This window comes from Lathamus discolor, chromosome 6 (assembly GCF_037157495.1).
Source record: "Lathamus discolor isolate bLatDis1 chromosome 6, bLatDis1.hap1, whole genome shotgun sequence".
NCBI lineage: Eukaryota > Metazoa > Chordata > Aves > Psittaciformes > Psittacidae > Lathamus > Lathamus discolor.
This window is the reverse complement of record NC_088889.1, coordinates 38,306,404-38,323,804: the sequence shown is the minus strand read 5'-3', so window position 1 is coordinate 38,323,804 and position 17,401 is coordinate 38,306,404. Positions and strand designations below refer to the sequence as shown.

The 17,401-nt window shown below is 44.4% G+C and overlaps 2 protein-coding genes across 9 annotated transcripts in view; one reads left to right on the top strand and one right to left on the bottom strand.

Moving 5' to 3' along the window:
• Positions 1 to 1,676, bottom strand: part of AREL1 (apoptosis resistant E3 ubiquitin protein ligase 1) — a 31,900-nt gene extending 30,224 nt beyond the window's left edge. The window contains exon 1 of the mRNA XM_065686134.1: positions 1,356 to 1,676. The gene's annotated coding sequence lies outside the window, so the exon portion shown is untranslated. The remainder of the gene's footprint in view (positions 1 to 1,355) is intronic.
• Positions 1,074 to 17,401, top strand: part of YLPM1 (YLP motif containing 1) — a 51,465-nt gene continuing 35,137 nt past the window's right edge. For 5 of the 8 annotated variants that reach the window (XM_065686130.1, XM_065686124.1, XM_065686126.1 and 2 more), the window contains exons 1-4: positions 1,074 to 2,205; positions 8,800 to 9,042; positions 9,969 to 10,163; positions 11,378 to 12,117. In XM_065686130.1, the coding sequence (XP_065542202.1) occupies positions 1,162 to 2,205; positions 8,800 to 9,042; positions 9,969 to 10,163; positions 11,378 to 12,117 (2,222 nt within the window). In that variant the 5' untranslated portion in view covers positions 1,074 to 1,161. The remainder of the gene's footprint in view (positions 2,206 to 8,799; positions 9,043 to 9,968; positions 10,164 to 11,377; positions 12,118 to 17,401) is intronic. The other 3 variants (XM_065686128.1, XM_065686125.1, XM_065686132.1) reach the window with 2 other exon arrangements.

Genomic DNA, 17,401 nt, shown 5'->3' with positions numbered 1-17,401 from the left:
TGCCTTTCTCCACCAGCCATGGCTGCTTGATTCACCAGCCATGAACTAGAGACTGAACAAAAATTGCTGAGGTTTTCTGTATCTGATAATGAGGGCAAGCAGTGGGACACCACCAGTGCCGGTGAACTGCTGACCAGAACAGTAGCCACTAGGCTTTGCTGCCCAGCTACTAGAGCTCACACGCACAAGACGTCATGTCTTTATTCGACAATGGGAATTCAGCACTTTGCATCAATCTTTGCTGGCTACAGAACATCTTTGTATGTTTAACTTACACTTCAGCGTGGGAAGAGAGAAACACAAGGGGGGGAAAAAACCCTTTCCTGCTCCTCAGTGTAGTTGCTTCTGTAATGTGCGAGGTAGTTTCATAGAATGGTTTGGGCTGAAAGGGACCTTAAAGCTCATCTAGTTCCAAACCCCTTGCCACCTTCCACTAAACCAGGTTGCCGCTTCGTGCACCTTTCCCTAGGCCTAGCACGCCTGGACTTACGGCTGCACTCACATCACCATTCGATCACCACAATGAACCACCTCCGTTTCGGGTCACCGCCACCACGGGCAGCGCCGCTGCCCGCGGGCAGAGGCACAACCGCTGACGGGAGCGGCGGGCAGGCGCGGAAACATGGCCGCCGCCGCCGCCCGGGGAACCGAGGGCAGCAGCGGCGCTGCCCGGCAGCACCACGGCCTGCGGGATGGCACCGCTTCCGGATCCCCCGTACACCACGGCCTCGCTTGCGGGTCCGCGGCAGGACTCGGCGGCACCCGACGGTTAATCGTTCCCCTGCACAAGGCGGAGCCGCCCACCCGGGGTCCGCGCCCTGCGGTGTCTGCCTGCTCCCGTGCGAGCCTACCGCGCCGGGCGCAGAGCGGCAGGCTAGGCTCGCCCCCCCACCCCGTCTCTATGCTCCCCGCCGCGCGGTTCGAGTCCTCCCGGCCGTAACCGAAAACTTCCCGCAGTGACAGCAGCCGTCCGCTAGGCGGCGCGCTGCAGGCGCCGAACACCCAGGGCAGGGGCGCTGTTCGACACTCTGTCTCCCCTCTCGTGCTCTACTGTCCAGGAGGGCGGTGCGCCTCGCCGCGCAGGCGCCGTGGGCCGCACGCGCCGCCGCCGCCGCGGCCTGTGGAAGCGCCGCGCTCCGGTCCCTCCGCCGCGGTCCCGCCATGTACCCGGCCTGGGGCTTGTACGGGGCGGCGGGGCACTACCCGCCGCCGCCTACCTCCATCCCGCCCCCGCCGCTGCCCATCCCTCCTCCCAGCGTGCCGCCTCCCACCGTCCCGCCGATGCCGCTGCCCAGCTACCCGCCGCCGGGCCCCGCGCCTGCCGCCGCCGCCCCTCCGCCGCCGCCCGCCGGTACCTCGGGGTTCCTGAGCCTGCAGGAGCAGCACCTGGCGCAGCTGCAGCAGCTTCAGCAGATGCACCAGAAGCAGCTGCAGTCCGTGCTGCTGGGGCCGCCGCCGCCGCCGGGGCCGCCCCCTCCGGGGCTGCCGCCGCCGCCGCTGCCCGGCTCCTTCAGCGACTGGCAGCAGCCGCCGCCGCCCGTGCCACCTCCGGTCCGCAGCTACCAGAAGCAGTTCGCCCACCGCGACCCGCCGCCGTCGACTCGCAAGCCGCCCGCTGCCGGCCGGGAGCGCGATGTCCAGGAAGGGCCGGGCGGGCACGGCGACTGGGGCGAGCCGGTGCCCTCCTCGCCGGTGCCCATGGACATGGAGCTGTCGTCGCCGCCGCAGTCCCCGCAGCCCCCCGCCCAGGCCTACCTGCCCCCCGCTCAGACCTACCTGCCGCACCCTCAGGCGGAGCCCTACCTGCCCCCCTCCCAGCCGCCCCCGGCCCAGTCCCCGCCGCTGCAGCCCTACCTGTCCCGGGCGCAGGCCTCCCAGCCGCCTCCCTCCTTCTCCGAGCCCCCTCCTTCCTACCTGGAGCCCCCGCCGTCCTCCGCCTCCCAGCCCTACCTGCCGCCGCCCGCCCAGGGATACATGGCGCACCCCCAGCCCTACCTGCTCCCCTCCCAGGCCTCCCCGTCTCAGACGGGGCAGCCCGGCCAGGTCCCCTCCATCCCTCCGCCGGCCAAGCCACCGCCGGCCCATTTCCCCCCACCCCAGACGTCGCTGCCTCTGCCCGCTCCCGCCCAGCCGGAGGCAGCGCCGGCCGCCGCCAAGGAGACCGGTGGCACCGAGCAGCCGGATCCCTCCACCATGACTCCCCAGGTAAGGCATCACCCCCGCCGCGCTCGCCCTTGCGGCCCCGGCTGGCAGCGGGGAGTCGGCAGGAGAGCGGTGCGGTTAATCGCTGGCGGGTACCGAGTGCTGCAAATGTGTCCGAGTAAGGGCAGTTAATAAACGCGCCGTATTTGCGTAATACTTAAAGGGCTTGAACGCTACCCTTGGAAGTCCGGGAATGGCACAGTTCAGGTGCTCCGTAAATGCTTCTTAATCCGGTGGTGGTGGTTTGGATGTAAGAAACCATAATTCTTCAAGAGCAAATGAGTCTAAGGAAAGGTCTTTTCCCTAGAAAAGAAAAGTCTGCCTTCTGGCTGAATTCAGTTTTCTTGGGTAGTTTATTGGTCCCTGGAGAATTGTTTTCCAAAGCACAGCCTGTAGATGACCTGCATCAAACCTTTATTGACTTCATCTAGCACATTGCGAGATGGAACAGTCTGTTTGCTTATGGCATGTTGCAGGAGCTGTGTCTCTTGTCAGTGATTTCTTCATTTAGTTTTCTCATGGGATTGTCTTTCAGTTGTCTGTCTGATCAGTGCAGAATTGTGACTATTTTAATCTTTCCACGTGCAGTTAAAGCTGCAAAAGTTTTTTTGTCATGGTACATAGTTGCCCCTTACTTACACGTTTTGTCCTACACGTGCTCGATCTTCCAGTATTAAATTGTATGGAATGTTGGAGGGAGATGCTCTGAAATACTTTTGAGGTGAAGAATATTCTTGTTGCTAATGCTGTGTGCTTTTTACATGTACACTAGAGCCAAAATGCCTGCAAAATGTTACCATACTTCACTTCTTAAATGCAAGCGGTTCCAGTGAATGTGATGTGACCATTTATATGCATTAAGATAGGGATAATCACGTTGCTTAAGGTTAAGCATGAACAAAGAGAGACCCTTAGCTACATGTACAGGTCGCTCGGATTCATTGAGTCTTGCATGGTTTTAGGATCAGCTTGTAGAGATCCAGCTACAAGAACAAAGCTGAAGTGCATGCTTTAAATTGGCTTGATTTAAAGACCTGTATTTTTGGCAAATTCATCTGGGAATTCTGATTTGAAACTAAGTTTGCAAAAATCCCGTTTTGTTATGTTGAATTCACTGACACTTTAAATTTCGTAGTTATTGGGACACCTTTTTAATTGTCTCCATTAAAGCTTCATGCCAGTACCCGAATAGGTTTGGGAATGTACCATTTTTAAGTTTGCACCATGTAACTGATCACTGCCTATCAAAGTGGTGCTTTCAGTTCATTAATTGAATCTTACAAAGGTTTTGGACGCTGCTAGTTGATCTCTTATAGTGATGGGGTGGGACTTATTAAATTTTTTAATGCCAAAACTGTAAAAAGTCAGGTGTAGAAAGTGATGTTCATTTGGTACTAAGGCTGCTGGCTGACTTCTTAAATTACTGAACTCAAGATTGAGCAGTGAACTGTAGCTCCTCTCACCTTATGTAGCCTGAAGTTTCATTCATGTCATTGAATTGTTCCTCGGCCACTCTTTCTTTCCAGAAGAGTCATAAGTAATGTAATATTGTGATGCACACATAAAGAATCAAAATACTGCTGAAGTTTCCATGGTCTGGTTTATGAGTGTTTATATAAACCAATTCTGTCTTGAATAGTTTGTTTACTCTTGTGCACAATTCAGCATTAATTCAAAAGGAATCTGGTACATTGCTGGTCATAAATTTGTTATAACTGATACCAGTTTGGCTATTTCAGGCTGTAAAGTGGGACAGGATTTGGAGCAGCAAGTCTTTACACAATAGGAATAGGAAAAGCGAAGCATAGTGATGCTTTCTTGCTAATGATCTTAAAATCCAAGTAGAGAAATACTGTAATTTTTCATTTATAAGATCCTGTTACGCCTTTGTTTAAACTGGTAATTGAAAACAATTCTTTCTCTTCACAGCCCACAGTCAGTGGTTGCAGCCAAATAGATCAGTGTTTTTCTCTTAACAGAAAATATTATGCAATTCGCCTTGAGTTCATCTTTTATTATTTCCCTTTCCTGTCTAAAAATAAGACACTGTTCTTTGCCTTGATAATATTACAAATATAGTGTAGTAGCGTCATACATGGCTGTACAGTTGGATTAAATTGCTGGATTCTTGTGGTTTTATACTATCAGAGGCATCTTTTGTCAAGTCCTGTTAAAATACCTGTAGTGTTTAAATAATGCTTCATCTGATATTTGGGTACCATGTGCTGCAATTTATTGACAGTAGTAAACAAGTATGTATGAGTGGACCTGTACCCTTAAATATACACTTATCTACATCTGTTAAAGCTACCTTAGCTTTATCATTTCACCTTTTAGCAGACTAATTCATTCTTTAAAATTCCCCTTTGTTTTATATAGCATCCTAAAGAATTCTTTTGCTAACTTTACCAAGAAAGATCCAAGTTGTCTCCCAAAATAGGCATTATGTTACTGTGTAGGGTCACCTAAATTCATTTTGAAGTAGTCTTGTGGCCTCGGCTGGGCAGTAACATTTTTGGTGATATGTCCTGTGGTCAGGAGCTTATGGTGCTGGTTTCAGTGTTCCCTGTACTATGTAAACAGGCTGAGTCTTTTGGTCAGCCAAAGGTGGAAAAAAGGTGTATGTTGATGCGGGCGTGTTCCTTGGGCTTAGGGATTGTAACGGAACTTGAAGTATGACAGTCATTGTGAGGAGATGAGCACTCAAATAACTGAACTTTTTGCCATCATGAATTTTCTACAGTAACACTTCTGTTGTGCTCTGACTATGCTCAGAAATCTACCTTTCCACTTTTTCATGCTTTTCAGATAGAACCCACAAATACCTGTGTCACTGACTTCTGCTGCTGCAAAAAAATGGGTGACAGGGTATTACCATAGCTCTTTGTGTGAACTTCTGGTCATATTATGAGTTTTAGCCCTTTGTCCAATTGGTAGAATTAGGAGAAAACAGCATAGATCCATGGAGACAGCAATTTTGTGGCAGCAGAGCAGAGCTCGCCAAGCATAGCATCCTGCACTGTCATGGTAAATCACCTTATAGCGCCTTGTGACAGGAATAATTGATTAAGCTTTTGCATAGCTGGGGATGTCTGCTTCTCCCTGGTGTTGGAAGTTACACTTACCACAGCATGTTGTTGAAGGTTTGTGAGACTTCTCCATGCTGGGTTGTGGGTGTGCATCTTCTACCCAAAGCCATGACATTTCTTCTGAGTCAGATTCTTGTTAAAGGTTCTTGGCAGGAGTTCTTGCAGGATCAACATAACGTCCAAGAAGCATGGCTTCTCCTTTCATTGACCTCATCTCCAAGTTACAGTTTTGCAGAAGTATTTTTTTAAATACAGCTCCATGTTTAATTGTGTCTGATAGATTGCTACCATTACAAACAGTTGAGCATGAGTTGTCTAGGGTCACTCAATGAATGACCATCAAAGGTACTAGCAAGAGCATTTTTAATATGATTTATAAAGGCACAACTTAACAGAATTCAATGGCAAGGTTCACTGTATTACTTATTATATGGATGAAGCATACAAAGGAAAGACGAGGTAAAAGTATTACTTATTATATGGATGAAGCATACAAAGGAAAGACGAGGTAAAATCGAGCTAAAGATGATTGATAGAGACTGAAGGGACTAAGGGTAAGGGAGACCCTTCCATGGTGTCATGAGGCTCAGAATAGACCACCTTGCTTTCAGAACTCCTGATGGAGCTTACATGTGGCTGTATCTAGTCTTAGTCTCGGGCTTGGTCAGTGGTTTGTGTCTAATGGAATATATAAAGGAAACCCAAAGTAGAGTCAAGCTAGAAAGATTTGTGTAGAGATCAAAAGTGAAAAGGGTAAGGGAGACCCTCCCATTGAGTCATGAGGTTCAGAATAGACCCCCTTCCTTTATAAACTCCTGATGGAGTTTAGGTGCAGCTGGACCTAGTCTTAGTCTCAGACTTAGTCAACAGTATACATCTAAAGGGTTACAAGTGTTGTTTAGCAGCAGTTTGCATTTATAAGGTGGATGTTATAAAGTGAGTCAATGGAATTTACTACAATCTGTATAACAGTCTATACACACATATATGCACATGCATATGTAAAGACATACAAAGTTATACCTGTTCAAATCCTCCTTGAGTCAGAGAAATGTTCACATCTAATGATTAGCATTTCTCAGTGGGTGAGGGTTGAGTCTCAAGGAGTGGGGGCCGCCAGCCCAGGTTCCGTCTTTTGGCCTCTGATTATCGCAAACTTGAGAGTCTGCAACCTCTGAGGGTCATCGCACCCAGCGGGATTGCTCACAGGGCCTCACTTAGGACCACTATTTATAGGGTCACAGGGTGATTGTCTTTAATCATTAGTAAATTTCCATCCTGGCCACAATCGAGTTGGTAGTTCCTAGAAGCAGAAATCCAGTAGCAGTGGTACCATTCCATTCAGCCTGCAATCAGGGAAGGAGTGTTGTAAAGCTGTCAGAGGATGACTCATTATCCGTGATCTTGCTTCCCACCTTATCCAGGGAACAGGAGTCCCTGGAATGATCAGTGCCTCCCTTCTTAGCCGTGCAAGAGTTTCTGATGTAGTTAAGAGACACTTCACCACCAAACTCATTACACAAAGGCCAAGGCCTGATGGGAGTTCCTGAGATTGTGGAGCAGCTCAGAGAATGGGATGGGAGGGTTTGGGTGGGAGGGTGCACCACCACAGTGAGGTAGGCTTTTGGAGGAAGGTTGTGCTTCTTTTAAACCTGTTTTAAGATAGGCAGAGTGCTTCAGTTTTGAGAAATCTTGTCAGACAGCACCTACCACGGTGGTGTTGTCACAATTCTGTTTTAAAATACCTGCATATTTTGGATTCTTTTCTGTTTCTGAGTGGGCTTTATGTAGGTGTCTTTTCTTGGATGGAAGGGAAGAACAGAGGATGTGAAAGATGTAGAGCAGTTACAGATTCTCAAGGGTCAGACTAAAAGTACAGTATTTTGTCATTCTGTCTTTGACAGTGACTAAAAGCAGATGCTAAGAGAAAAACTTCTCTAAAATATAGGAGCTCCCTTAGCTGCACCTGGTGTCATTATTTTTAAAATCTGTAGATTTTTCTTCTATGAGTTTATGGAGGTGTGTCTTGGATCCACAAAGTTTTAGCCCCTGCAGTTGTCTCCGGCAGGGACTCTGGTAGCACAAGGCTAGTCCAATTTGATGCCTGCTATTTCTTGTGTTGGAAGAGATACAGAACTGTTGGTTCCTATTCAGTTCTCTAAGATACATGACCAGTTAAGCGTTGAAATACTTACCTTCAGTCTTCTGTTATATATGCTGAGATACTTTAGTCTTTTGTTCTTTCTGTTGTTGGCAGCTTGCATTGCTTTGAACCTACTGTCATCTGGCCAGATTCTAGCCTGAAATATTTAAAACTGAAAGCTCAATCACTTATTAAATGGGTAATTTTTTGGGTGCATCCTTATCTATTTACCTCTTCAGCTACTGAATAAATCAGAATTAATGGAAATCCAGCTGGTAAATAATCCTTACTATATGCTGGTTCTGGTTGCTCTTTCTCCTTTCCATGGCCTTCATTCAAATGTCTCCACCACAATTTCTCAGCAGTAGTTGTCACTCTGCTTGATGTCTGTGTTTTCTCTTGGTCCTCTTCATCTTTTTTTGTACATTTCCTCCTTTATCTCTTTATTGCTTCCTTAATCATACTTGCCTTACATTTTCCCTTCATTTTATCTATTAGTTTTATAATAAGTACCGATTGTTGTTAACAAGATAATAACTCCTATATTAGTTAATATAGAAGTTATTATATTAATACAGTAATATAATATTAATATAATGTATAGCATTAATACCTGAGTTATCCTATTATTATTAATGTATTATTGTAGGAGTTGTATATTAATAATATATCACTCGTTGTTAGGAGTAAAAGGCATTAATAATAGTAAGTATGGTACTTACCACATGTCAGTAATTTGGCTTATTATTGGCCACCTTTCTGCTTTTTGTTATTGTTCTCCTTAGCTGTAAGCACCTTGAGGTAGGAAATAAATTGTCCTGTGGATACTATGTCTTACATAGTGGTTCCTGAATTCTGAGTCAGTCTTCTGACATCCATTCGTAGAATCATAGAATAGTTAGGGTTGGAAAGGACCTTAAGATCATCTAGTTCCAACCCCTCTGCCATGGGCAGGTACACCTCACACTAAACCATCTCACCCAAGGCTTCGTCCAACCTAGCCTTGAACACCGCCAGGGATGGAGCATTCACAGCCTCCCTGGGCAACCCATTCCAGTTCCTCACCACCCTAACAGGAAAGAATTTCCTCCTTATATCCAATCTAAACTTCCCCTGTTTGTTTTAACCCATTACCCCTTGTCCTGTCACTACAGTCCCTGATGAAGAGTCCCTTCCCAGCATCCCTATAGGCCCCCTTCAGATACTGGAAGGCTGCTGTCCTTTGTAATACTGTTGATGATGAAGTGAAGCTTCCTTCAAGGCATATTCTAAAACTTTTCTAGAGTATAATTCTATTGACTATCATGAATTAATTTTCATGTTTTTTCCCTGAAAGCCATCTTAGAAATTTTCTGTCTATTGTAGGAACAGCAGCAATACTGGTACCAGCAGCACTTGCTTAGCCTGCAGCAAAGGGCAAAGGCCCATGCTCAGGGACAGCAGCAAATGAAAGGTCCAGTAGGGAAGGATGCATCTGAGCAGAGAGCAAAGTCTGAAGAAGGGAAAATGAGTGCTTCAACTCAGCAGTCTGAACCTCCTCCACTTAATGAATCCCTGCCTCCAGCTTCCAAAGAAGATGAGTCTTCTCTTACATCCACTGAAACTCAGGTAGACTTCGTAAAGTGATGCCACTCCATTTGTTGTGCTAGATGGGATAAAGAAACAGGAAAATAATACCATAAAATTCTTACGTATACTATGCAACAATAATCAAATATGGTATAGCAGTCTTAAAAGAACATTTGCTAAGGCTGCATCAATTTAAAGAAGTAAAAATACATGCCTTGTATGTAGACTTACATAGTCACCCACACATGCAGGAAGCAAGTCCAAGCTTGACTCACTCGCACCTTCACCAGTGTCCTCATCTTTGTGAGAAACACTTTGTGATACCTAAGTGCAAAATCAAGTACTCGGTAGATGATGAATGCTATCTTTAAGACACTGTTTCTTAATTCCTTTCTGGCAGTTTGTCAGTTCTGGCTCTCCTCTCTATGTGTTATAGTTTGTCTGAAAGATAAGAACTATGCACAGAATATTTTTGTCAGCATGCCTAATAACAGTTACTACAGAATGGATGTAGGTCATAATTGATGTTCTGAAGAGATTACTGTAGGGTAGTAGATGACCCTGCAGCATGCGCTCTTCTTTAGCTTACAGTGTGTGGGTTCCTACCAAGTGGCAAAAACAATGCACTCAGAGTTACTTTGCTTCATCATGAAAAAGCACTGTTGTCTCATTGTATTTGTTGTGAGCAACAGATAACAGATCTGCATTAATCACTTTCCTGTAGGTAGTTTCTGTAAGAATTAATACCCTAATTGCCATCAACCTAACCTTTAGATTAGAGTAATCACATTAAGAATAAATGTAGTAAAAATCACCCAGAAGCTGCGGGTGGCTAAAACTCTGAAATACAGAGTGATAAAATAACGAACACTGAGAAAGTTCTTGTAAACTGGGTAGTGACCAATGTGCTTTTCTTCTGACAGAAGGAGCTTTCCTTTATTTTTAGCATTTGTCTTTTTCTATAGCTCAATATTGAACCTCCCGATGACCCTGAGGAAGATTTGAGATTGCAGCAGTTGCAAGCGGCAGCAGCTCAATGGCAGCAGCAACCCCATCAGCGGGTTGGATTTCAATATCAAAGAATAATGCAGAAGCATGCCCAGCTGCAGCAGATGGTACAGCAGTATCAACAGATCATGCAACAGCCTCCACACTTACAGGTGAAACACTAAGGAGATAGTGTTTAGGATACTTCCTGGGTGACCTAGTACTTGTGGTCTGCTGGGAAACAAGTACTTGAACAATTTGTCATGGTTGGGTCATTTGTCTAGCTACTTTTGCTGCTTGGATAGAAATCTATATCCCCTTTTCCTACTGTCAGTTGGCTTCAGAATGAAAAAGCAATTAGCAGATGGTAATGAAGTTTCAGTAGGACAAGAAATACAAGACTTTACATTTGTCATAAGGTTTTTCTGACATACCTGGGTGATACAGGAGCAAAGCTGAACACAGTATTGAATTTACTCAGCTCTGAATGTTTTACTGCTGGAGAAACAGTCCAGAAGAAAGGAAAGGTAAACAGGTGATTGCATGAAGTGCTTCTCTTTTACAACACTGTGCAGTACAAAAATAAATATTTATGATGAAGTAAACTTAGATGCCAAAAATATGCGGTTAAAGTAATTACGGAAATCACTGTCTCACATTATGTGTATCATTATATCTGTGTTGCAACTTTAAGCTTTTAACTAGAAGTTGGTTACTGTGTTAGAGATTTGAGTCAGCTTTTCCTGGGTTAGCAGAGTTTGTACATTAAGCATTTCTTTGTAGCATCTGCTAAAACATCTGCTTAAACGAGCATCTGCTTGTTTAAAAACCCCTAAAACTATTAAGTGTGAACCTTAAAAATCTCAGGCAAGATTAAGCTTTAGATATTAGGACCTGTATCTAAACATAGTGAATATGGTACCTCATTGAAAGGAGCTTCGTTGTGCAAGGAAGAACATCTGGCAAAGGCTTAGGGAAAAATAATTGCTGACAGTGGAAGCAGCTATGAGGGGATCGATAGCAGAAACTGAAATCTTGAGAAATAGCCACATACTGCGTGTACTGAAAGTGTGAAAATTGATTTGTGCTTTAGCCGTTGTTAGCAGCCAGTAATAATAGAGCTTGGAATGTTTTGATTATAGCTTTCTTCAGCTGTCCTGTTTAAAAAAAATAGTGCCTTCTATGTGTAAATGTCCCCTAGTCATAAAATGTAGAAATTGTCACAATGACATTAGACATCACAGCTGGTGGTCGCTTTTGTTTCAGTCTAGTTCTTTTTCAAGCTTCTGCCCAGGTCAGAAATTGTGATTACAAATGATACTGAAATATGTGGCTCTGAAAACAATGAAGATGGTATTTTGAAGCTATTCTTTTCTTGCTGTTGCAGACAATGTCAGTGGATATGCAGCTGCGACATTATGAGGCACAGCAAAAACAGTTCCAGCAGCTTCATAAAGATTGGGAGCGATCAATGAACCAACAGTGGCAGCATCAGCTTCAAACCTACCCTCACAAAGACCAGCTTCAAGAGTATGAGAAACAGTGGAAGGCATGGGATGAACAGATGAAGGTCACTCAGTCCCATCTGCAAGAGAAAGTGAGCTCACTTCAAAATCTGAAGAATCAGTATCCTGCAAATGTTTCGCTGCCACCTCCATTTGTTCCGTATTCACAAACCAGTCAAGGTGGCATTCCTATTATGCCTCCAACTTTACCTTCGACTACGCCTCCGCTGGTCCCCCCACCTCTCTCTTCTGTTTCTCAGTTATCTAATTCCTCTGTCCCTTCTGGATCCAGTTCTCAAAGCAGTCAATCCACTGAGACACCAAGGCCAGCTCTGCTTCCCACCCCGGGTACTTATGCATCAAAAATGGCTAGTTCAACTGTCTATTCACCGTATCATTCTCAAGTAAGTTCATCCTTTGGCTCTTCAGACCACGGAAAGCCTCAACCTCATCTTAGTAAACAAACTGTTTCTATTTCATCTGAGCAAGGATGTGGGGAACCAAAAGCCTCTTCAGCATCTTCAACGCATGCACCTAGCATGCAGGATAAACCTGTGAGATCAGGTGGATTGCTTCCAGATCCTCCCAGATCAGCACGTTTTGAAGTCCCCAGAGGCCCTAGGTAAGGGTGGTTTTGTTGACTTATACATGTTCCAGGCTACTAGACGTTCAGTGATATGTTAAAAAATGAAACATGTATCTTGCTCTCAACTCTTCCTGAGGTTTTATGAAGTGTGGTTGGTTGGTGGAGGTTTTGTTTTTAATGCGTAAACACCATGCTCTGTATTTATCTTATTAAAGCAAGGACCGATGCCTTTCACTTGAGCATTATCTAGAGCAGAATACTTTTTTGTAGTAATAGAAAGTGTGATAACTCACACTTGAAAGAATGATCCTACATGAAAAGTGAACTAAGTTTACAGCATTTTGGCTGTCATATTTGGAACACAGTTTAGGAAAATCTAAAGCAAAACTGTTAAAGGATTGTTTTTATATGGTAGCATTTTAATGTAGGCCTTACAAAAGGGATTCAGGAAAGTATTGATACATATATTCAGTTGAATATACTAACATAGCTAATTACTGGTAATTAAGATGCTACTTATATTTTATAAACAATTAAAAATACTCTTTGTGAACCAACATTTATTGCAGAAAGAAATGAAAATTCAGTTCTTCCTTGATACATTAATTTCTAGTGTGAAAATTCTGCAGCTATATGATTGTCCTATTTAGTGCACTTTTCCGTAGGCTGTTTGATAAGAGAGGTCTTTAGTGCAAATCAGCGGTTTTCTACACATGTAGCATTACTTCTCATTCAAAAAAATATAAATGAGAGAGGGAAAGAGGTAAAGATTTGAGCCTTAAGATCCTAGCAGTAGGGTTCTTTGCCAATTTCAATTTTGCATTACATCATGATGGTCTTGGTTTTGAAGGTTGCTGTCTTTATCTTTTGGTAAGATTCAGTTCTAAATTAAGTCTGCATTTTATCAGATGGATGGCCTGTTGCCTTAATGTAAAGCTACTTTAAAAGCCAGTGTTCTGTAGGGTTTTTATGGTTTTATACCTGCTGTATGGTTTAATCCAAGTTCTTTGTTTTGGAATGTTTTTCTTTTATACTTGATATCATATCAGGTTGCAAAAATATCTGTTCAATCTCTTCATTAGTTCAAGACAAGTTGATGTGATGCTTACTGAATCAGTGTTGTTCTTTTCAATTGTTTCTGTCCTTGCATGCTCTACTAGTCTGTACAATCGTACCTTTATGTTTATTTCCCTTCTCTTTGCTTCCAAAGTGATCATTCATGAATAATAATTCATTAACTTCTAGTAATGTAATTTATATATATTATATATATATTTATATCTATATATATATTTATATATATGCATATATATATATATATAAAACTTTGAATAATTTTCTACCTTCTGATGTTTTGGGGGTTTCTTTTAAGTGTTGTTTCTGGTCCTGGGGAATGGATGGATAGATGTAAAGTTCTGATCAGACTGTCTTCAAGATTAAGTGGATGTCTTTTATGTGCGTTAGTTAGTGGTGTGCAGTGATAGGCTATGGATAATAAAAAAAAATTATAGAGTGCATGTACAGGAGCTGTAGTACTTATGCTGTTTAATTAAAACTGTGACCTTTGTACATTCCTATATTGTGCTTGCATGACCATTGTAGGGTTTTATCAAGGATTTCCCAAAAATCTGTTTTCAGTCTCTTCTCAGTGTAGTTAGCAGAACAGAGAAACCTAACAAATTTTTAACTGAACTTGGGATAAGGTAAAAATGTTGTGTGTTACACGCTGCCATCCCAGCTAAAAAGTAGCAGGTAATGACTAGACCTATAAAAAGACACACACACCCTTTACCTCTTTTCAGCAATTAACTTTTCTCAAGAAATTCTGAAGAACTGGCTTAAACTAATTTTCAGAGTTTTGGGGATGAAGTGTGTCTTACGCATAACCTTCTAGCTATACCTTCCCTGTAAAGGCCGATCCTTCCAGTGTAAGTATTCTTGCCACTGCAGTTGGTAATTTCTTCTTTATTTTCTTCCTGTTCATCTTGACGTGCTCCCACCCCACAAAAAGGGAGTTTACTGTGATAACTTATCAGGATTATTAAAATTATTTGAGGTTGTATAAATGATCCTGTTTCATAAATTGCTCATTGAAACAGTAAATTCTGCAACAAGTCAACCCCTGTTGCTAACTAGGTGGTAGTGAATCACAGAATCACAGAATCCCAAGGGTTGGAAGGGACCTAAAAAGATCATCTAGTCCAACCCCCCTGCAAGAGCAGGGTAACCTACAGTACATCACACAGGAACTTGTCCAGGCGGGCCTTGAATATCTCCAGTATAGGAGACTCCACAACCCCCCTGGGCAACCTGTTCCAGTGCTCTGTCACTCTTACAGTAAAGAAGTTCTTCCTGATGTTAACGTGGAACTTCCTATGCTCCAGTTTACACCCATTGCCCCTTGTCCTATCACTGGATATCACTGAAAAAAGCCTAGCTCCATCATCCTGGCACCTACCCTTTACATATTTGTAAACATTGATGAGGTCACCCCTCAGTCTCCTCTTCTCCAAGCTAAAGAGACCCAGCTCCCTCAGCCTCTCCTCATAAGGGAGATGTTCCACTCCCTTAATCATCTTTGTGGCTCTGCGCTGGACTCCTTCAAGCAATTCCCTGTCCTTCTTGAACAGAGGGGCCCAGAACTGGACGCAATATTCCAGATGCGGCCTCACCAAGGCTGAGTAGAGGGGGAGGAGAACCTCTCTTGACCTACTAACCACTCCCTTTCTAATGCACCCTAAGATGCCATTTGCCTTCTTGGCCACAAGAGCACATTGCTGGCTCATGGTCATCCTCCTATCCACCAGGACCCCCAGGTCCCTTTCCCCTTCACTACTTTCCAGCAGGTCAACCCCCAACCTGTACTGGTACATGGGGTTGTTCTTCCCCAGATGCAAGACTCTACACTTGCCCTTGTTAAATTTCATCAAGTTTCTCCCCGCCCAACTCTCCAGCCTGTCCAGGTCTCGCTGAATGGCAGCACAGTCCTCTGGTGTGTCAGCCACTCCTCCCAGTTTTGTGTCATCAGCAAACTTGCTGAGGGTGCACTCAGTTCCCTCATCCAGGTCATTGATGAAAATATTAAACAGCACCGGTCCCAGCACCGACCCCTGAGGAACTCCACTAGTCACAGACCTCCAGCTAGATTCTGCGCCATTGACCACAACTCTCTGCCTTCTTCCTTTCAACCAGTTCTCGATCCACCTCACTACTTGATCGTCAAGCCCACACTTCTTTAGCTTATCTATGAGGATGCTGTATCCATAGAATGATACAATAGTTTGAGATGGAAGGGTCTTTCAAAGGTCATCTAGTCAAACCCCTCCTTGCAGTAAGTACGGACATCTTCATCTGGATGAGGTTGCTCAGAGCCCCATCCCAACCTGACTTGACTGTTTCCAGGGGTGGCACATCTACCACCTCTCTGGGTAATCTGGTCTGGTATTTTACCACCCTGATTGTAAAAAATTTCTTCCTTTTATATAGTATGAATCTCTCCTCATTTAGTTTAAAACCATTACCCCTTGTCCTATCTCAAGAAGACATACTAAGAAGTCTGTTACCAGCTTTCTTGTAGCTCCCCCTCTTTAAATATTGAAAAGCCGCAGCAAGGTCACTCCAGAGCTTTCTCTTCTCATAGGAGAGGTGCTCCATCTATCTTGTCATCTTCGTGGCCCTCCTCTGGACCTGCTGAAACAGGTCCGTATCTTTACTGTACTGAGGACTCCTGATCTGGATGCAGTACTCCAGGTGGGGTCTCACCAGAGCGGAGTAGAGGGGGAGAATCTCCTCCCTTGACTTGCTGGTCACGCTTCTTCTGATGCAGCCCATGATATGGATTGGCTTTCTAAGTTATGAGTGCACACTGCTAGCTCATGTCCCTCTTTTCATCCACCAGCATCCCCCAAATCCTTCTCTACAGGGCTGCTTTCAATTCCTTCATCTGCCAGCTTGTATTGATCCAGGAGTTGCCCCAACCCAAGTGCAGGACTTGGCCTTGCCTTGCACTTGGCCTTGTACCTCATGAGGTACGCATGGGCCTACTTCTCAAGCCTGTCCAGGTCTTTCTGGGTGACATCTCATCCTTCAGGTATGTCAACTGCACCAGTCAGCTTGGTGTCATTGGCACATTTTCTGAGGGTGCACTCAATCCACTGTCTCATGTAATCAGTGAACTTATTGAACAGTACTGGTCCTAATACAGACCCTGAAGGAATACCACTTGGCACCAATCTCCATCTGGACATTGAGCCATTCACTGCTACCCTGTGGATACAACCATTCAGCCAATTCCTCATCCACCAAACAGTCCTATCCATCAAATCCATATCTTTCCAATTCAAAGAGAAGGATGTTATGGTGGACCATATCCAAGGCTTTACAGAAGTTCAGATAGGTGACATCTGTAACTCTTCCCTTGTCCACTGATGTAGTCATGCCATCATGGAAGGCCACTAGGTTGGCCAGGCAAGACTTCCCCTTTGCGAAGCCATGCTGGTTGTCTCAGATCACCTCTCTTGTCCTCCATGTCCCTTAGCTTAGCTTCTTTGAGGATCTTCCCAGACACAGAGGTGAGACTGACAGGTCAGTAGTTCCTCAGGTCTTCCTTTTCTCCATTTTTAAAAATGGGTGCAATATTTCCTCTTTTCCAGTCATTGGCTGGGGACTTTACCTGAGTGCCATGACTTTTCAGATATCATGGTGAGCAGCTTGGCTACTACATCAGCCAATTCCCTCAGGTCTCTGGGATGCATCCCCTCAGATCCTGTAGACATATGGATGTTCAGGTTCTCAGATGGTCATGAACCTGATCTTTGCTTACAGTGAGAGGGACTTTGCTCCCCCAGTCCCTGTCTTGTGGTCCATCCATTCATGAGGTAGGGGAAGAGAGGTTGCCAGTGAAGACTGAGGCAAAAAAAAGTGGTTGAATACCTCAGCCTTCTTGTCATTGTTGCCAGTGTGCCTGTTGTGTTCATCGAGGGTGAGGCATGCTTTCTTTGAACTTCATTTTCTGGCTGATGTACTTATAGAAGCCCAACCAGTGAGACACAACTATGAAACTCAATTATCCAAGCAACTTGACTTCAGACAGGGGTTACTATTTTGTGTAATTTGTTTAGTTCTGGTCTATTATGTATGTTAGTATTTGAGCATATGCTTAAAGATTGTTTTTTTTACTAGATCAGCCTTGCTAAATACGATTGCATGGATTGTTCTTTGTTAGTTTGCCTGACCTGTTTCCTGATATTCAAACAATAACAGTTGTAGGTGTTCTCAAAAGGAATTTTAAAAGTGATGCAATGTGAATACAATTTGTTTA